Raw genomic sequence first — 21,697 nt, 5'->3', positions numbered from 1 at the left:
TTGGTGGAACTGAAAACCTGGCCCACACCCAGTTTCACACCTTGGCTCAGGCGATTAGAGGATCATCAGGGGGTCCTTTTGTCCCTCTGTGGGGGGATACTCCCACTAGGTTTATATCTGGGACTCTCCACCATTTGACCTTAGAACTGAAGAAGCTTCTCGGATGAGAGGTGAAACGTCTTCAAGTAACTTAAAGAAGTCCAGACGCTTTTCTTTGCAAGCTCCTTTGAAAACAGGCAGTAGATTTATTCAACTTAAGATAATCCACAGGTGGCATCGAACACCGCAACAATTGTATAAATGGAACCTGGCCCCTACGGACGAATGTTGGAGATGTGATGGTCAAAATACTTCGATTTTACATATCTTATGGAGCTGTTCGGCACTTCGGGATTGGTGGGAAAATATAATGGAGGTAATTTTCAGTGTTCTAAAAAGGAGATTTGGTATCTCACCAAAACTGTCCATACTTGGTATAACCACAGAACTTTCTGATGGAGATTTTTCCAGTTATACAAAAAGATGGATTATTCTGGCTCTTACTACGGCCAAACAGGTCCTGCTAAGACATTGGTGGAAAAAGAACCCCCCTCCCTATGAAGAGTGGCTAAAGACAATGGCTAAGTTGGCGTCTTACGAAAAAGTGACTTATGGTTTATTAGACAAATTGCATCAATATGATTGTATTTGGTCCCCCTTTACAAGCTGGCTTTCTGTAACTTGAAGAACAGAAGAGTAATGACAGAGTGGTGGTGTGGGGATTGGTGTGCGAAGAAAGAATAGGATAACTTTCCTTTGTTTTTTTTTGTTTTTTTTGTTTTTGTTTTTTTGTTGTTGTTGTTGTTGTTTTTGTTTGTTTGTTTTTTAAACTACTTATTTATGTAGTTATCCTTAAGTTCTGTTATTGGAGTTTAAAATGAAATAAATAAAATTGTTGATGACAAAAAAAAAGGAGATCATTAAAAACTCTTAGCAAAGCTGTCTCAGTACTATGTCAAGGCTTGAAGCCCGACTGGAATTTTTCAGAAATACCATTGGAATCTAAGAAGGTCTGAAGTTGTTTACAGACCACTTTTTCCAGGACCTATGACATAAAGGGAAGCTTAGAAATCGGTCTATAATTTGAAAGAACACTGGGGTCGAGATTAGTCTTCTTAATAACGGGTTGAACAACAGCATGCTTGAAGGCAGACGGTACCCGAAGACAATGATGCATTCAAAATTAATAAAATACAAGACCCAATAGTATTCAACGGTTCCTTAAAAATACGGGCAGGGAGAATATCATGTGGGGAATTGGAGATTGTTAAGTGGTCAATTATTTCCTTTACAACAGAAAGAGTCACAGGCTCAAACTGCTGAAAGACAGCAGAGCATTTAGAAACTGAAACTTGATGTGGAACTACCGATAAGAACGGGGCTCTTAAAGTAGTGATTTTTTTCAATAAAATACCTTAAAAAACGTTCACAAAGAGCCGGAGAAACCTCCTTGTGTGCTGTAGCACGAGGATTAATCACGGAGTTAAAAATCTTAAAAAGAGCGTGGGGCTTGTGACAGTTGGTTGAAATAAGACCTGATAAGTAGGCAGATTTAGCAGCTTTGATGGTTCTCTGATATTTTGACAGACAATTATGGAAGATTTCCGCTGACACTACGAGCTTATCCTTTTTATACTTCCTCTCAGCACAACGGCATTCGCGCCTGAGAGCACAGGTAGTTTCATTCAGCCAGGGTTGGCATGACGACTTAGTACGCTTAGTCTTATGTGGAGCCACAGTGTCCAGAATAGAAGAACATGTGGAATTAAAAAGGTTGGTAAGCTCGTCAGCCGATAAATCCACAAGACAGACGGAGTCGGGGAGCGCAGAGTTGGCGAAAAGAGTAGAGAAGTTGGTAATGGTTTCAGAATTAATCGAGCGCATCTGGCAAGGAAAACCTTTGTTAGTGTGCTTGCCTCACAACAGACATGTATATTAAAATCACCAACAATTAAAACACGATCGTAGCGTAAAAACAGGCTCCCTAGTAGTTCAGCAAACTGAAAAATAAAATCCTTAACAGATTTCGGGGGTCGATACACCACAGCACAAAGAATTGGGGGAGCACAGTTCACAGTTCACAGTTCACAGTTCACATAACATAAACTGGTTCATCCCTTGAGTTGGGTGCTTGAATGATTCACTGGTTAGTATTAAGTGACTAAACAATGGCAAAAGAAATATAAATGTGAAAATGGTCAAGTAGAAGGACTAGATGGAAAATGAGTGAAAAGCGGCCAAAGTCCAAAGACTTAAAAAGACCTTCAGAAAACTGGAAACTATAACGTGAACTCTTAGGTGTGAATATCACACCTAACTGCTGCTGTAATTTATGGAGATGCTGCGCTGTCTCGTCGTTCTTGTGGCATTGACAGTGATGCTAATTGAATTGAATTGAATTGAACTGAATTCAAACAGCCAGTGTGCAATCGTCTTGATTTATATGAACTCTGACAAGTTGCAGAAAGTGACAAAAAAGTGACCCCCCCCAAACTGACAAAACCTGGCTTTTTATTATGTGGTTTAGTGTGTTTAAGCAAGTGAGTGAACATGCAGCAGTCCCCTTCAGTTTTACAGCAATGAGGCCATTGTTAGTTATTTCATTTGGAAGCAATTTTGAGTGTGACAGACGGGTTAACAGAAGGACAGAGAAAGCCTCATCTGCAGACTTTGTGCATTCTTCCAGTGAAATGTCATTGTAACTCCTGAATTCTTCCAGATGACTTTTTCTTTTTTCCATCTGAAATGAATACAGCTGAGTGATTTAATAGTGCTGCTCCGCCAGCCATTGTTTAAGCTCCTGATTTACTCACGGTTTGTAGTGAATTAGTGCTGCTTTTTTTATGGTAAAACGCTGCTACAGTGACACTAACAAGCCCACACAAACAATCTAAACCAGCAACTAAAATAGAACAGGATATGCTAGAAAAATGAATGAAAACAGAAGTTAAGAACAAAAACTAAAAAACAAAAAAAGGTATTTAGAGAGAAAACGTCTGCTTTGAACATCTGTTTTTAGTGTGATCAAAACCAGAGTCACAGCCTTTCTTTGTGAAACTATCTCCAAGTCTGTGTGCGCGTGAGGTTTTTTTTCCCTTTGTGTGCACTCTGAAGAGGGGGAGAAAAAAGAATAATGTAAACCACTAGACAGCTACCATGTTTGGATGCGAATAAGTGAATAAGTAGGGCTTGGTTGAGGTGTTAATGAGCTGATAATTATCTGTGCATGTGCGAACAGGAGTGAGAGACTCTGTAATTACTACTACGTTTAAAAATTCTCATTAGCTTTCATCAAAATTCTCCTGTTGCAACCCTGCTACATACTTTTGAAAGAAGCTACAAGATTGGGTGTAATTATTTTCCTTTTTGTACTGTAAGTATTTGTCATTATGCCTGTTTTTTTTTTTTTTAACTTTTGGTGTGATGCGTCTTTGTGTTAGTTTATTTGTCTCTTCTCTCTGAATAATGCATGAAGGGTAGAGCTCGTCGCCATGTTAGCACACGTTGACACACGGCAGTCATCTTTTGTTTGTTTTGAGGCAAATTAATACTTCTCGTCATCTTAGATTCTTATGCACAGGATTTACACATCTTTAATTATTTCTAAGTCTCACTTTATACCCGCAGTATACTTAATAGGCACACAAGCAGGAAGATATTTGACTTAGACATTCAGTAGCAATCAGTGCAAAGGAAAGAAAGCATTCTTGCAAAAGCAGACATAAAAAAAAACAATGATGTTATCAAATGAACATAGGTCTATTAGTGCTGTAGAGTTAAGACAATATTTTTTTCTCGAATCTGCAACATCAGCACTCCTTTTTTCCCTTTAGAAACAGATTAAGTTGTCTCTGAAGGGACTTTTCCCATGCTGGCTTCCTCTGGCTGCTCTGTTCCGCATTGTTCCAGAGTGAGGGTGCTATCCGACTATGCCACTGCTTCCTGATGCTGGACCTGGCCATCTTTCATCAGGGAATGTCTGAATAGGCTAGGGTTACACTGGTGGGGGGTGTGGGTGCTCCTTGGTTGCGACAGTGTATGTATGTGTGTGTGTGTGTTTCTATGTTGAGTGTGAGCTTGCTTGTGTGTGCGCCAACTCCAAGAGTTTGCCCCTTTTCACCCGTCTCAATCAGGACTCTTCTGATCCAGGTTAACCTCTCTCCCCCCCCTACAACCCCTACTTTCCCATCCCCTATCCGCTCCCGCAGCCCCAGCATTAACCCCTGTCCCCTCCCTCATCTCCCCCCTCCCCGAGAGGCTTGCTTAGAAGCAGGTGACTGATGTAGACTGTCGATATAGCCTACAGATAACACTAATAAAGGGCTCAACTCAGTTCCCTCCACACACCCACTCTTCCTTCCCTCCCTCCTTTTCTTTACTCCTCCCAAAACCCCTATGCAAATCTTACCACCCCTCCCTCACCCCTCACCCCGCCTGCTCATTCATTGGGAGGGAAGCTTTGCAGCGGCTTCGACCAATGGCAAAAGCAGGAGCAGCGTGGGCTTTGTTGTGGGCTTCTGCCGGGAGAAAGCTAGAGAGACGGAGAGAGGAAAGACCCACGGAGGCAAACTGAGAAAGCAGCTGATAGAGGCGCAAAAAATAGACAACAAAGTACAGATGAAGACAGGATATCAGAGAAAGTTATGAAGAGGAAATAACAGGCTGGGACAGAAATCAACAACAGGCTGAAAGAATAAAGAGTTGCTTCAAAGAGAGAACCAGGAAGCAACTGTTCTCACTCACTAGTATTGTTATACACACTACTGTTACTATCGGCTAGCGGCTGCCTTAACTTCCAGTATTACTAATACTGCTACTACTACGAAAGCCACAACTGCAGAAGTGAAGCTCTTCGTTTCCCTGCCGAGGATTTCCTGGTGAGTCGCCTTTGTTTATCAAGTTAATATTCTTTTTGCACTTGTGCAAATGAAAGAAAAACTTCTTGTGAGGTTGATGGGAGCTGCAGTTTCACACACATAGTGATCTGCTGTCTGATTTTGGAGCAGTAACATGTTTCTGAGTGGGCTGTGCTTCACTGTGTTTCACAAATCTGCTGTTTTCTAACTGAAACATGTCTGAGAATCTAACAAATTAACAATGCTGGACACAATCATGAATTTCCTCAAAACAGGAAGTAGTGGTAGTAGAAGTGCGTTCATATAATTTCTTGTTAATATAATTGAAATGATTGTGTAGTTTACTAGAAAACTCCCGATTTCCTTTATGGTGTTGCTGTATCGAAAGCTAAAAAAAAAGGAAGTGAAAAGTGATCCTACATTTCACAGAAAAGTTGTTTCACAAGTGTAGAGGACTTGTTTGGTGTGAGGGGTTCAAGCTGCTTTCTTTGTTTAGCTTGATGACTTTTTGAGTCTTTTTGCATTCATTCACATTCATTGTTAGAGACCAGTGACTGCTGCCAGACAGACTGACTAAGAGTCTGAGGATTTAAGAGTATTGTTGGCTGTAATTAAGTTTAGAGCTCCATGTGTTTTTGATCATGTCTTTCTGTGTGCGAGGCATCAGGATTTCGTTTGCAGAAGGCTCCGGGAACGATTAGTGCACATCAGATCTGTTATATGTGCACTTGTCTTTGACTTTTGTAATCATGCAGTCGGTTCATTTTATTGTTTTATATTGTGTGTTTTGAAGATGAAGACTTTGTGTGTGTGTGGACAAAGACTCTGGGACTATACACACACACACACACACACACACAACCAACTTCCCCTTCTGCTTTCTACACACAGTATCACAGTTAAATCTGCAGCCGATGAGTTTTACACTGCAATAAATTCACTCAAAGGAAAAGCCTGTAAGTGTGTGTGTGTGTGTGTGCGTGTGTGAATGGACTGTTTGCTTTGAGCGTGCTCTACATGTAAGTGTGTGTGTGTCTGTGTTGTAATTAGATGAGAGGGAACTCTGTGGGGCCCCTTCCCCCACCCCCCAGACAGCAGACACACTTCTCGCTCCGTGATGCCGTTCTAATGCGTGCACGAACGCACACACACACACACTCTCGCCATACACGCGTGTTTCCTCAGGCGGTTTCTTACACAGGTCAGTGGGTCGAGCTGGACTTATATAGCCATGATCAGTACCATATGGCTCGGTTTGGTTACACTGTATACATGCTAGTCATGTGTTGCTCAGACATCTTAAAAAGAATTGTTGCTTTTTTCTTTTGGAAAACTTGGGATTATTTATTTTTGCTTGTTGTTATTGTTCCTGTTTGTTGAAATTGATGTTTTGCCTTTGTTTTTTTAACCAAAATTATTATTGGTCTTATTTTTAAATCCCTTTTAGCCATTGTGCAAGCCACGCTGCTTTTTTTGTCCCTGCCTTTTTTTGTATTTATTATTTACTGATTTTCATACAATACAGAAACAATACAAAGAAAACCCAAAACAACAAATTAAAAAAAGGTTTTTCCTTGTCTCATTAAGATTTGTCACCTTAGAATAACCAGACTTTTACCAGACGCAGGTTTTTCAATGTATTCATACACTTACTCATTAAAACAAATGAAAAAAAGTGCTATTTTACATATTTAACCCGTGACACTACTTCTTGTATTACGCTTTGTGTTGCTTTGCATCACTGGCTAAGGTGTAAAACTCAACTAACAGTATAATTTTACCCTTGCACATGCCCACTATGAGACCACTAAATAGGGAACTATATTATGAAAATCCTCTTGTCTCTTTTTGGAATGAATTTGAGAAAATATACAAATCTACACACTTACAACATGTACACAAACCCAGATAAAGGGATTTTGATTGCACATGAAAAAGTACACTGATTTTTTTTTTAATTGCTATGCAGATATTTAAAGAACTGGTGTAATGCAGGAGATGTGATTATGTGCGATTAGTGGCTATAATGTGATTGTTGGATCTAGGAACAGGGCTTTGTTACAGACACATCTGATAGATTGTTTATTTGTGATGCATTAACAGCACAGATTAGCCTCAAGATCACGTGCCTAATATTGTGTGGATCACCCAAACAGCTCTGACCTCTGGTGGTGTCCTGTAGTGTTTGTAGTTTGGCTCATTGAGTCGTCTGAGTTTTGTGGGTTGGGCTTTTGAGCTGGGAGATTTTGGGGCTAGGTGAATAACTTGGGCTAATTATCGTAATCTGTTGACTCCTTGCTGATTTTACGTGAGTTGCTCGAGTCAAAGTTAAATCCGAATAAAGGCGGGGACCCACAGCTTCCCAGTACAGCACTGAATTGTCTTCACATGTGGACATACAGCAGTTACTGTTTAAGCCTTTTTTACATGCAGCCTCCTAAATTTGAAGCATCATTAAGTCTGTGCAGTGAAACTTCAAATCCACAGGGTGTGAAATGACCTTCAGTGTGAGGGTATCGGGTTAGCTTTGCTCAGTGTAAACATATAGCTTCACCGTGCAGCTGGAGCAGGCTGAGACAGCCAATATGATGCGATACTGCCACAGTGACAGCATTAAATGAAAGTACTTCATAAGCAGATTTTTTTTTTTTTTTTTTTGAAAAGCTCAATCACTTTTTTAATGTGACAACAAAACCAGTATGTGTTAGGATATGACATGAATCACTAGTGTGGAAATGTTACGTATGGCGTCGGTAGCTGTCACATATGTGACCGGATTATGTTTTTTTGCAGCGGGGAAAGATAAGAGAAGAGCCCCAACCGAGATTCCCTACGGTGAATTAAACCCGCTGATACTGACTGGTACCCTGCAAAGATATTTTGATCTGCCTTTGTAGGGTTTATACTCTGAGTTCAGTGTGAATGAGCGTACCGCTGTGCGTGCAGGTTGGCATCGCCGCCGCTCTCTGAGTTCGCTTTGTGTGACCGATCCTGGTGAGCAAGTGAGCCTTCGCCCCCTGAAATAAGACACTGCTCTCTTCTACGCCCACTTTCAGTCATTTCCCAATTAAGCAGCTTTCAGGGCGCCCAGACTGGCCCCTCAGAGAATACCGTAGACCTTCCATAGTCGCTCCATATTGCTTCAGTGAAGGGCTCTAATGAAAGCTTTTGCCCCTTGAGAGCTTTAACATGCACTCTCAAGCCCCTGCTCTCACTAAGCTATACATTTGTATTGAAATAGCGGATGTTCGTTCTTTCTTTCTTTCTTTCTTTCTTTCTTTCTTTCTTTCTTTCTTTTTGTGTTATCTGGCTACATTTCTTTCACACATTTACTCTGATAATTATATGATTTTATCACAGTGTCATGCTGAGGCTAATGAAAAATGAAAAAGGGCTGCTGGTGCCACTGCATAGTCATATTTTTGTGTACCAGGGGCTGTTACCTTTCCTCTCACTTCCTTGTCACTTTATTACTATTTTAACACCTGCTGATTGGAATTTAAAGTACCTGTTATTTCCTTCGGGTATATTCAAATAAAGCGTTTTAAGTTGGAAATTGTATGTGAGTTGTTAAGATTGTTTTTCAACATATCTTTATCATATGTTTTGGGTTGGAGGAGGTGGAGTCTTTTATTTTGACTTAAGGGATGAAGGACAGATCATGAATCTCTGTCCTGGGGAAGCACGTATATGTGACCCCAGCTTATCCCACACTGCTGGATGTCAGTCTGTGTGCAGCGCTAACATTTGACAATACTGATGTCAGTGACTAGTTTTTACAGTTTACTCAACATCTGACAACATCATTAAGTAATAAGAAATGCCATTGAAAACCTTAAACATTACAACTGTATATTTATATATGTCTTATTTTTATTAATATAGTATTCTTTGCTAATTATTTTTCCCCTAAGGTTAATATTTCAGTTATAGGTTAGATGTATCGTTGCGTTTGTTATTTTTGTTTGTTTTTTTCTTTCTTTGAGAAAGTAGCCAAAACATTATGGTCCCAACTCACAAAATAACAAAGAATCATACAATTCTCTGTTTGTTTGAAAAGTGAAACTGAAATGAAAATGGAAACTCAAAGCGGTTCTCTGGGGACTCGTGACTTTTGACTTTGATTTCAGAACGGGGAGGAGCCGAAGACAAAGGACCTGTCAATCCCAGGGGACTCTGAAAAATCAAAACAAATCTCCTCTGCAGGACTCAGTTATTCATTTCCCGCTGCTTTTGTGTTTCTTTTAACTTTTGCTTTCCACGCTTTGGCTCAACGACCTACAGCAAAGTGGATTCTCTGCACGTCTTAATTTAAAGCCTCTGTATGGGTGGAGAGTAAATATGATTAGGGCGCCGCTGTGTGTAAAGCACCATCAGTTATTGAATAATTAGCTGGCCAGCTGAATAAAAGCCAATCTGCAAATATTTTGATAATTAAATAATCATTTTAATTAAGCAACAAACAAAAATCCGTAAATCTGCTGGTTCTAGCTTCTTATTTGATGCTTTTCCTTTTTTTCCACAAGTAATCTGAATAAAGATGACTTTGTTAACCTTGTAATTCCAAACGGAGCTCATCTGATACATGAGTTTTTGACACCTCTACATCATCAGTGTGATTTTTTTTCTTTTCCCTTAAAAAACCTGACGCATCCAATAAGAGACATGAACTACTGTAAGCAATGAATTGCACAAAAATGTGCACAAAAAGTCACATATGCTGATTAATATTTCACTTCATTTTTTTCAAAGGTCAGAAGGTTCAATAAACACAATTTTAAGAAGTTAGAATATTCTAGTAATTATTTCATGTTTCAGGCTTTACGGGGTTAAAAGTTAACTGAAAGAGATGCAGCTAATTGCAGCCCAAGAATGTCATCTTTTTAGTAATGAGAAGTATCTTGATTTCTTATATCTCTCAGATCTTTTCCATGTACTTATTCTGTCTCTCCATATCCTCTTTGATTCCAGTTACCCTCCCTGGTGCCCTGCTTGCCCCTGTTTCTTCCACCTCATCTACACGTCGCTCGTCTTTTAACTCCTCCTCCATGCAGACCTCGTACCGACTGCCCAACCCCTTGCCTCCCCTCCCTGTACGCAAGGGTGTCCGCGGTCGTCGTCCCAAATCCCAGACTATCGCTTTATTGAAAGCGGCGGCAGAAGCTGCAGCAGCAGCAGCGGTAAATGGAGCGTCACAAAGCCCGGCCAGAACTAGCACTGAGACTCAACTGGCCCCCAGACCACACAAGAAGAGAGGACCTAAGCCTAAGAACAAGGTGAGATGTCACCAGAGCCACAGTCTCTTGGCCAGTGACTCTGCCATGTCAGAAATGGTTTCGAGAAAGAGAAAATAGTCAAAAGTTGATTACTGATAAAAAAAAAAGAAAGAAAGTATAAGTAAAAATGTCCTTACTTTAAAAGCCACTGTATGCAGTGCCATCCATGTGAAGAAGAGTTAAAAGAGACAGTTAATAAATGGTTATCTAACAGCCTTTGTAGGTTACTGAGATTTACTGAGAAAGGCTTTGTTTGTTTTTTGGTTCAGAAGAAGCCTCGGGTGGTACAGTCCCTGGGGGCGTCATCAGTTACAGCTCCACCTCCAGAGACCAGATTGAGTATCAGCCACGTCTCAGCGGACAACAACAACCTTAACAACAGCACAAATGTAGTTTGCACAGGTAAAAAAAAAAAACCCAAACCAAAAAAGATTTTAATGCCTCAATACTAAATATTTATAGGAAAGTTGATCAAATGATTTTGTGTGCTTTATTTTGGTAGACGTTAACATGAATTAGATGAAATTGTGACTTCTAACAGAAACCCGAAATGGGTCTAACCTGGTTTGTGCGAAATGGAAGAAGCTTGAAATGAGCAGAACTGATTACATTTACTCTGTTTACAGAGATTAGAGTATGTTGGGGTTTTGATGGATTGTAGCATGAATTATCTATTCTCGTGATTTTTTAAGTTGGACCAAATGGCACTAAAAGGACATAACAAAGAAGAGGAAGATGTAAGTAAGAGGAAGAGTATTCTCTGATGAGGCACCAATGGAAAAATTATTTGGCCCTGATGAAGGTAGTCACGTTGTTCTTTATACAACAGAACCACTTCAGACTTTATGCTCCTTCGCCATGCACCTTGAATATTATGAAGTTTTGCCAAAAACCTCTTCTCTGTTTCTACAAACCATAGCCATTACTCATCACCTGGTTAATCTGGTTACCATCCCTTCAGAGGAAGCATGCTTCAGCATGCTAAGAGGGGACTATGGAACTAAGGGAAGGAAAATCCAACCAAATACAGAGAAATTCTTGGAAAAAACAGAGTGAATCAGTGGTTCACTTTTCAGGATTACAATGCCCTTGAGCCTTCAACTAATGCAATGCTAAAGCAGCTTTGGGGCATGTCTGTCTGCAGTTTGTACGTGTAGAGCTTTAACCAAGAATACTCAAATGGGTTCCTACAAATGACTAAATCAAGGATTGTGTACACGAGAGACTGCAGATTGTCAAAACATGCCAATCATAATGTGCTACGGAGTGTAAATGAATGTATCTGTTTTAAATTAAAGTCTATATATAAATTGTCGATTTAAGTTTTATTAACTCCAACAACCTCGATCAAACTCCAATTAAAATTTGTATTCTGCTATCAGTTTTTTTTTTAAGTCTAATTCTTTTGTGTTCTTTGCAAATGTCTCCTGTATTTGTGCCATCTCAGTGTGCGTCTACGTGAACAAGCACGGTGACTACGGCCCGCATCTTGATCGAAAACTGGTGCAGCAACTCCCAGACCACTTCGGTCCAGCTCCAGTCAACGCAGTGCTTCAGCAGGCTGTTCAGGCCTGCGTCGACTGCACATACCAGCCCTCTGTACTGCTGTCATTTCTGCAGAGCCAGTCCCATACAGGAGGAGAAGTCATTAGAGGTAAATCAGGAGAACACCATGGAATAATATGTGAACAATATAATATCTAATAATCTATATCAATGAAGGTTGATGACACATCTAACATGTATTTGAGTAAAATGCTTTGTTCTTTGTCTGTAATTGTTACAAAAAGTGACAAAAAATGTTGGGTTTCCAACACTGTGCGTCCTAGATGGGTGTGTGTGTGTGTGTGTGTGTGTGTGAGAGAGAGAGGCAGGAGAGAGGTGGAATAAAAGATGGTGCCTGTGGCAGCAGCTGATGTGAGCACTGTGTCTGTAATAAGAAGTGACATGTGTGTCTAACCTGGTTTGGGATTCTGGGATTGAGTCTCCCTCGGGGGGTCGGATCGGGAAGGCTATGGGAGAGGTTGGGTGGGGAGAGGGGTTTTAATTTGTGGATTTGTGCAGGCTTGGCTTGGATGGGAGGGTGTTGTGCCGTGTGGGATGGGGTGAAATATGCAGGTTTATAAATGGAGAGTGCTGCTAACCCAAAACCATCTGCTGTTTTCTTTAGCTGTGAATGCATATTGTGTGGTGTGTGTGTGTGTGCGCGCACACTCAGATGCAAACTAATAGCTGCCATGTTTTGCCTCCAGTGCGGTCAGAGCATGGTATCCGCTATGTGAAGCTGCCCTCTGCCTCCAGTGCTTCTTCTGTGCTGCGGTTCCTGGAGAACATGTGCCAACATCTGGAGAGTGACAGTCTCTTCAGCTCGCAGCCTTTCAGCCCCTACAGCAACAACACTCGCTTCTACAATAGGGCCAAGTCAGGTGGGGGAAATGTGTGCATGTACTGACTGTAAAAGTGAAGAGCTTTAATTTCTTTTTTTTTTTAAGAGAAAGATTAAAGGTTGTGAGCTTTTAAGCTTTCAAATTTATTACAAGCTTTGATGGAGTGTGGTGTGTTGTAGTGTAAAGTTTTCGACACGTTTTCCCCCCAGTTTTCTTCTTGCACTCATGAAGTCTTAATCTCCTCCTCTTTCTTTATTGAAACAGAACCACTGTGTGTTGCTGAGAACGGCCTGCCTAACAACGATCCCTCTAAGGATCCCACTCCGAGCCCCCGCCCTCTTCACAACACGCCAGACTACAGAGCAGCCAAGAGGGAGCGTCCGTATTACCCCGGACACGCACAGACGCCACCGCCTCTCCGACGAGTCAGCTCCAACCCCACTGAACCTGGCCCAGTGTGTGCACACAGACGAGTGGAGGGTAGGATTAATTACACACAGTCACAGACACACCAGGTTTTTCTTTAACCACTACACAGACAAATATTCGCCTAATGGGTTCTGTTTCCCCTTTTACTTTTATTGTGAACCCAATTTTTATTTTTATTTTTACAAATTTTGAGACAAATATCAAGGCCGTGTTAACAGCTCACCCTAACATCAAACTATTGCAGGGATCATTTCTTTCCTTTCTGATAATTCTTCATTTGTTTTTCCTTCCTTTTGCCCTCATACTTCGCAGCAGCTAGCTCAACAACAGGTCCAGACCACATGAAACAGGACAAAGATGCTTCCGGAAACAGCGCTTCCTCCTGGTCGGTTGATGATGTCATACGGTTTGTCCAAGAAGCCGATCCCCACACTCTCGGGCCGCATGTGGAACTGTTCAGGAAACACGTGAGTATTTCATTAAAATTAACCTCACTCTTTTTTATAAAAATTCATTTTATTATAATTCAACAAACGGCCATGCACTGAAATGTTAAGTAACATACATTATGGACGAAGACGACCTCTAATCTTCCTCTTGTGGTCTACAGTAGTATACACAATACGTTACTTTGCTGTGCTAAAGGAAGTTGTCTGGTTAAAGTCATTTACATTTTTATTAGATGGTTTTAGAGAAAGTATGAAGTACGTACCAAGCTGAAAACATCCTCTTATCCCTACAGGAGATTGATGGGAAGGCACTGATGCTGCTGCGCAGTGACGTCATTATGAAGTACATGGGTCTGAAGCTGGGCCCTGCGCTAAAGCTCTGTCATCACATCGAGAAGCTGAAGCAGACCAAGCAGTAGAGGATGTTGATCACTGTCAACCAAACACACACAAACAAGCATTATTCTGCAGTGATAGGATGCAGTGGAGTCCACACGAGCCACGGTTGTAGCTACTAACGAGGACACTGAGATCATGTTAGCCTTACGTCTTGTGAATTCTGAGGCGTTTTTAGAAACCTGAAAAATGGAAGTGCCGAGGATTTCACCGTCAGAACTTCAGGATTTGTGGAAAACACTTTGAAGCAGCATTTGAGCGGCTGTGAATTTGGGGGAAATTTTTAGCAGAAGTCCAAACACTTAAAGGAAAAATGATAAAAAAAACTAAGCAATTCTGAATCGTAGTGAAACTCCCCCAGTGGACTGTTTAACTTGAAATTGGCGTCTTCTTTAAATGACAGACATCTGTTTAAAGTACATGAAGTTAATCTTAGTACATGAAGTCAACATTTACATAGCTGTAATTAGTGTCAGATATCTGATCATAGGTCATTGTGTTTATGTTTATGTCCTTTTTGCCTTATTTTGAATAACTGGATGCCATAATTTGTCAGTCTTTATTAACTTACCTCTACAGATACACACTGATGTACACTATAGGTTTTGTTTTTATTTTATTTTATTATTTACTGTCTGGCTTATTTTTTTTCCTTTCCCTGGTCAGGTTTTCAGGGTGGCTGCTCTGCACAAAAGACGTGGAAGGTTAGTTCAGGTACTGGCAGTGAACGTCTCGCTGCGTAATTTCTAACAAGGCAATAAAAGCTTCTGAATGACTGCATCTCTTACAGACTGTCGGGTTTAGTTTTGTGCATGCCAGTAGTGAATGTAGGAAGACATGAGCATTATTGATGGGTACTGATCAACAGGGGCGCCCCAGTTAGTTTATGTAAATTAACGTGGAAATATTGGAGAAGCCCAGTTTTCTGAAGTCATTAAACACCTCATTTATAATCTTTTAGGTAACAATATCATTTTTGCAGAGCGGGTACACTTCCTATTTAAATGATGACTCTCATTTTTTACAGCGCAGGCTGTAGATTAAGACGAAACGGTTACCGAGGAGTTAGTTCTCTCTCATTTGTGTTTGTCAGTATGCGGCAGGACATTCAAGCTAGTTAGTCTCAGCTTGAACACTGATGTGTTTATATGATTGTATTATGCTTGGACAGTCAAACCCATTAAATACACAAAAGACATACAATGACTGGAAGGCTGTAAGTGTTTTGGCATAGAAATGCAAGCAGGTCAAGCTTGAGCGCTGTACAGGAAGTCAAAAGTGCTCTTTCCTGGTGGAGCACAAGATGGAGAAACTGTTTTGTATAAAGTTGAGCTAAAAAGTTGATTTTTAAAATATGATTTTTGTACTGTAACAAAGTGTATCAAGCGTAAGTGTAATCATTTCTTTCTGCCTGACAGTTTTTGTTGTTGTTTTTTATTTTTTCCTGTGTGTGTGTGTGTGTGCACTGTCAAATAACTACGTACGGGAAGATATTGTGTCTGAGTAATTATTCACAAGTCTCAAAGTATTTATCTGTTACTGATGGCAGAAATCCTCATTTTCTGAACATTTCAGAACAATTTTCGAACCAAATCATGTCTTTTGTAGCTGCATTTCACACTGTTGCTCTCCTGTAGTGGTAACAAGTTGATACTTGAAACCGTTCTTGCTTTAATGTGAAACTCAGGTTTTTAGTAAGGTTTGTTTCTTCTTAGATGTTTTACATCATTAGAATTTTGTGTTCATTGCTAAAGCATAGAGGGACTGCACAACAACCATGTATATTTTCTATGCCTTGTCATCTCGCTTTGCAGCATTTCATATGTATATATATATATATAGATATATACACGACTTTTTACTGTATGTTCAACAAAAGATGTTTGTTAAATATGTTTGATATGTATTCACACGATTAAACATTTGTTTACATCATCTTAGTGTTTGAGGTCCGAGCACAAGGCCTGCAGGGCAGCTACAAGCACAGGTTTATTAAATCTTCTAGTTTGGTGGTTCCCGACCAGCAGTTCCAAGAGATCTTTAGTTTTGTTTTCTGAATCACTTTGCATAGAAGACGAAGTCAATAATTCATCAGGAAAAGCAACATTTTTTAATTGTTGTGTAGGATATCAGCATTTTCCTGCTCCCATCTTGTTAATCATCCTGCAGCCCTGCACTTTCCTCATGTGGAACTGCAGCATGTTCTGGCCTTCATATTTTCAACCAATGGCCAAGTAAGTTCAGCTGCTTCCTGCAATAAAAATGTGGGGAATAAAGAGACAGAAAAAATAATCCATAACTGAAAACACCAAACAGCATGGAAACATTTTTAGGTTTGGTTGGTTGTGTTCATGTGTCTTTCTAGCAAGCAGTGTGATTTAAGGGTCAAATGGTCATGGATGTCTCGTTTAGGCAAAGTGACAGTTCAATAAGAGTTATTGTTAAAAAGATCAAGAAATTCAAATAGCTCAACAGCAGTACTCTTTCTTTAGGAGTCGTGCTGCTTCCTGGTTGTGTGCTCAGAGTCCAATGACCCACTATGGAGGCTACAGTCTCACATTCACAGTTATTTATGTGAGAAACAATCTTTAAAAACAAAAACACACACACATCATATTCTTCTCATGACTATCTGGGGAAATCAGCCAATATATTTAATATGAAGTAACAACGGTTAAAAATGAGCAATAGAGCTAAATTACTGCCCTCAGAGAGCACTTTGCTCCCTAAAGTGAATCAAACAGATATGCAGGCTATTTGTGGAGCAAGGTTTTAAAAATAAAACAAAACAAATGTCCTTGGCTTGGGGCAAATAATTCACTGAAGATAAATGTAATAGGTTTCATAATTACAGAGATCATAAATATGAACAGTGTGTACTCAAATAAATTGACTTCAAAATATTCAGTAACACTTCAATTTTTCTTTATTTAGTGCCAATTGAATTAGTCACATTCAATTCACATCGCTGCTGGAAACTGAAAACAGAAATACACTCATATGCTGAACACGGTCGCTAAAATGGGAATGCTTAAGTCCTGACGACGTCGAGTGTTCCTACACTCAAATCGAACCAAACAGCGCCCGACAGGTGACGTGTCTGTTTTGCGTGTTAGTAATCACGTAACATTCATAAATCAGACTGATAACATTAATTATACCGAGTGTTTTTATGTATGTATTTTTTTTTTTACGTTACCGTCTAATTCAGTTGGGCTGAAGTAGTCAGTGTCAGTGTCTAGTTCTCGTCAATACTGGTAGTTTTTGGGTTTTTTTTAGTTTAAATCATCTTATTTCATTAATTTTTTTGTGTAAAGGGAAAATTGTTAAGTACATAACGTAACAGCGGGGGTTGGTTAGGAAGGAGCACATGGGTAGTTAACCATTAGCTAACTTTAGAGGCTAACAGCTAGCTTCAAGATATGTAAACAAAGAGCTGTTTGAGACTTGGGTCCCTAAGAGAAAGTTCAGTTCACACTGCACTCACTGACAAAATGTGATGTAGTATGAGATTTAGAAGCAACTATAACTCGTTGTGAAAGTAAAACTATAATATTTACCTTTGAAACAGTAATTGTAAATATATAAAGGTGGTAATACCCCTTCCAAGGCCACAGTTTGTTTTTTCAAACTTTCTTTGTAGTTGTCAGATAGCTAAGCTACCGTAACCATAGCTACATAAAGACATCACGATTAGTTATTAATAAATGTGAAAGGAGGACAGCAGCTGGAGGGACTGAAAAGGGGTAATATATGGAGTCTGAGTGAGAGAGAGATAAGATATTAATTATTTATTCAATAATTAGCAGGCTGTTTGTGGACCAAGGATAGAAGACAAACAAAAAAAAAAAAAAACCCTGGAGAAAATAAAAGCTTTTTAAAACAGATAAATAAAATAACATAATGCATGTATTTCTTTATAACCAGAGACACTGTAAATATGGACAGTAGGCAACAACTGGTAGATTTTGAGACGTGGCAATGTAGAATTATATACCCCGAAAAACAAACCAGCAAACAAACGAAAAATACAGTAAATGTATTAAGTTACTCTTTCAAAATCTTTTGAACAAGTGCAAATTTTGATTAAATGATCTCAGCTTGTGTACATCACCTTTAGTCTAAGATTCTTATTAAAAATTTAATATTTTTCTTCATGGCTGTGTTAATAGTCATTTGCAGACTCGAGACTGAGACTGCCGGTTTATTGCATTGGGTTAGTAACTAAATATTCAAGATCTGTTGTATGGAAAGTGTGGTCAGGTTTACTGGTCAGAACAGATATGGCAATGTTTCTTTTCTTTCTTTTCTTTTTTTTACTCCTTACATTTTAAAATGAAGACTGTCTAAGTATCAGTACCTAATGTAGTACGACTGGATTCAAGCATGAGGTCCAACCATAGTGAAGGAAAGTTAGTTAATGCTGGGTCCTTCTCATGAAAAATCTGAATAGCAGCTAGGAGCCTGAACGTTAAAACACTACCATCTAGTGGGAAGAGTCTGTCAGTGCTTTTGGATCTGACGGGGATGAAATGAAGTGTCACACAATAGGCCTTTCATTTCATTGCAATCACATTTATTGGCTTTTTTTCTACGCACAGTTACTAAGCAGCCTGATGAGCTGTTAAAATGAATTAGATATAGAGTAATGGAATTTTCACAATGTTGTAACCACCTCCCGACCCCCAAGCCCCCCAAAATAAATACAAGACTGAAGGTGTTGCACAGCTCCATAATATACAAAGGCTTGGAAATAATCATGTAAACTTTGAAAAGAAAAACTTTCTTTGTTTTTAATTTTTTTATTTGTTTATTTTACAAAAGAAAGAATTTGCAACATTTTTTTTCTTTAAAAACTTATTTACATTTTTATACAAAAATACAAAAGTGATTCAAATCTGATAAGTCCTAGCTAGTTTTAAGCATGGAGCATCTTTTAAATACTTACAGTTTGTTTTCAGTGTTTATTTTTTCTCCTCTATGTCACTTTTTTTTTAAAAGTCTGTTTAGTGTTATTCCATACTGTACACTTCTGAATAAAAATATCAAGTGGTTGTCATCAAACTTCCCCTTGCGTGCAGATATTGGAAACAGATTGAAAAAAAAAATCCATAAAGGTTACAGATTCTTGTTTTGTTGTATTCCCAAGCTGCTGAGGACTTAGGTTTTAGAGGGCGAAAAGAGTGTTAAACTAGAGTCTGCATGGCAACCTCAAGAGTTTCTCTTTCTTACAAAATGTGTCAACCCCTCTGTCCACTCCTTGCAAATAAAAGAAACAGTCTTGGAATACCTTTAAGGCGTCAGTGCCAGGTACAGTACGGAAAAATCACAAACTAAACTAAAGGCCAAATACTTAACTGGTCAAATACTGAGTGTTTGGAGAATTTCACATGGCAATTCACAGTCACGTTGCATTTTTCATGTAATACTGTTACAGCCCTACAAATGATTTTATTTCAGTTATTCAGTAATAATATTAGTGGGAAACAAAATATTTAGCTATTAGTCAAAAGTAGATGGTGGCACATCCAAACTAGTTTTTTGTATTTACGAATTCATGTTTTTCCTTGCTTACTCTTTATTTGTACATTGTATTGAAACTGGCGTGTACACATATGCACTTTAAACATAATCAGCAGTTTCTCCTGGAAAATATTTCTCTCACTTCCACAGCTCCACCAGGACTAGGACCCAGCACCAAAAGTGTTCAGATTTCTCCCGCCCAGCAGATTCTAGATAATTTTCTTTACAGTCTCTAATAACCTATGATTGTCCAGTGAGTAGATATACAGTACAAGATAAACCCCTGTTTGTGATCACGACTATACAGAACAGAATTAGCCAGACAGTTTGTACATCTATAGAACACACTATTGAACTTGACATTTGAACAGAAAATACAAAAATCTCTTCTCATGGAGACATCCCTCAGATAAAAATAATGATTTGGCGGTGTCCTTTTCTTTTCTTCTCCCTCGCCCATCCCCACCCCCCACCCCCCACTGTTGCTTATTGCATGCGACAGAAAACACAACAAATAAAACAGTGAACAGGAACAGGTGCGCTTCAGCAGTATGAGTATGATAAATGTCAAAGTAATCAGTTCACAGCTTTTTACTCTCTCCATCTTACACAGTGTCAGTTCTGCAATTGATATTCGCTGAGTATCAAACAGTTGTGGTTTGCTATCTATCTATCTATCTATCTATCTATCTATCTATCTATCTATCTATCTATCTATCTATCTATCTATCTATCATTACAATAAAACAGTAATATGCTTGCTGAGGTATTCACAGAATACAGTGAGTGGTTTCAATTGAAGTACGGTCTCTGAATGTAAGACGTGTATGTGTTGCGTTTGCTGTGGTAGGCAGGTGAGAGTTCAAGCTTTCCACTGATGATAGTTTGCTTCTGTAAAACACTGTGTAATGTTTATTTGAAGGATGAGAGAGAGTTCACAGCACACTCGAAACCGGGTGTGGGAGAGAAAAGGCTGCAGCGAGGCAATCGGTACCCTGCTGACTGTTGAACACTGGATGTATGCAGTCCTTTCCTCCTCTTGCCTCCTCTCGTTCAGATTTTGAAATATATGAGGTTTGGAGTGCAAGACAAAATGGTGTACACCTGACACTGGGTTGAGCTTTCACCTGTCTAATGCTACACTGGGTCAGTGCAAATGAAGGAGAGGCAACAAGGAGAGGAGAACAGTGTACATTGCTAAGATTTATGTGTTATGTTTTCAGTGAGACCTGTTCTTTGCTACACTCAGATTGATTCCTTATAAAATTTCTGTTTGTCATTTTATATAGATATGAGTTTTCTTTATATTCAGTACAAATATACATATGCATTTCACTATAAGATATATTTTCTTTTCAAGGAATATTCTTGAATAATCATGAAGTGCAAAAGCGAAGTTGATACCTTTCCAAATGAACCTCTAGTCAAACCGATTTAGAACCATCTAAAGCATTTTCACCATCTGCACTCAGTGGTGTATTTAAATCTGGTTGAAATGTACCTTTTTTTCCACTTAAGTCAGCACAGCAAGACTGGCCAGCAGCTGGAAAATCTTTAATCAGTCTAAGCATACTAGATTTCAGGGTTGGGTTCATGGTTGACTTTTGGTGAAACATGGCACAGCTCCATGTATACATGCAGAGATTTACAAATTCCCTGCTTAAAACCACCTCTGGTAGAGAAAGGCCACTGTGCGATTGTCCAGAATTAGCATGTATCTTAGACAAATAGGCGCAAGCCCTTGCTCCTTCTTATTAAACACTCAAATCCAAGACGAATCAGTTTAGATCACCGGCAATGTGGTACAAATGTCAACCAAATCTTTCTGCAGAGAAAGATTCATATAATACAAAAGAACCACAAAAATGTCAACAGAAACCAGGATCCAGGGGATGTTTCCATATAGGTTCATGCAACATGGTGAAACTTTATCATCATGTTCTGAGAAGCAATTTTACAAAAATACATGCATCATGTCATCTTTTTGGATATAATTTATGTGAAGAAATATATGATTGGCTCTGTGTGATATACTCTCTATGCCAGGTCTGCAGATGGAAATCCAGTCTAATAAGTCAATGCTGTTTTGAGAGATAACTTCCACAATGAGACAAACCTTGCTGGTTGGCAGGAATATTGAATATGGAGTCTAGGAAGTTGATGCTTTGGGCACCACAAGTTAAAAGAATATTAATTGTCATAAGAATTTTTAAATTGAATAAGAAAGCAGTTCCTCAATGACATACACACACCCACATCATTCACAACACAAGAAGTAGAAATATCAGTGGATGTTGCATGTGCTTGCTCATGCAAACACAAACGCACCTTGTCTACACTCC

General features: G+C 39.3%; 1 protein-coding gene and 1 long non-coding RNA gene across 7 annotated transcripts in view; one reads left to right on the top strand and one right to left on the bottom strand.

Moving 5' to 3' along the window:
* Nucleotides 1–15,782, top strand: part of scml2 (Scm polycomb group protein like 2) — a 34,855-nt gene extending 19,073 nt beyond the window's left edge. For 4 of the 5 annotated variants that reach the window (XM_035905449.2, XM_006780414.3, XM_035905452.2 and 1 more), the window contains 7 exons: nucleotides 9,867–10,171; nucleotides 10,441–10,573; nucleotides 11,619–11,825; nucleotides 12,424–12,597; nucleotides 12,823–13,038; nucleotides 13,300–13,454; nucleotides 13,730–15,782. In XM_035905449.2, the coding sequence (XP_035761342.1) occupies nucleotides 9,867–10,171; nucleotides 10,441–10,573; nucleotides 11,619–11,825; nucleotides 12,424–12,597; nucleotides 12,823–13,038; nucleotides 13,300–13,454; nucleotides 13,730–13,855 (1,316 nt within the window). In that variant the 3' untranslated portion in view covers nucleotides 13,856–15,782. The remainder of the gene's footprint in view (nucleotides 1–9,866; nucleotides 10,172–10,440; nucleotides 10,574–11,618; nucleotides 11,826–12,423; nucleotides 12,598–12,822; nucleotides 13,039–13,299; nucleotides 13,455–13,729) is intronic. The other variant, XM_035905453.2, reaches the window with a different exon arrangement.
* LOC102798765 (uncharacterized) lies at nucleotides 13,129–17,482 on the bottom strand. Of its 2 annotated transcripts, XR_015718997.1 has the most exons (5): nucleotides 17,393–17,482; nucleotides 15,764–16,083; nucleotides 13,700–13,868; nucleotides 13,553–13,591; nucleotides 13,129–13,439 (listed from the first exon to the last, which is right to left on the bottom strand). It is a non-coding gene; the product is annotated as an uncharacterized LOC102798765 (long non-coding RNA). The 2 variants fall into 2 exon arrangements; XR_436542.3 differs by lacking the exon at nucleotides 13,553–13,591.
* Nucleotides 17,483–21,697: the final 4,215 nt, after the last annotated feature.

Source organism: Neolamprologus brichardi, chromosome 1, assembly GCF_056152115.1.
Source record: "Neolamprologus brichardi isolate AB-2024 chromosome 1, ASM5615211v1, whole genome shotgun sequence".
Classification (NCBI taxonomy): Eukaryota; Metazoa; Chordata; class Actinopteri; order Cichliformes; family Cichlidae; genus Neolamprologus; species Neolamprologus brichardi.
Note: the sequence above shows the minus strand (reverse complement) of the source record. Positions and strands in the feature narration are given on the sequence as shown.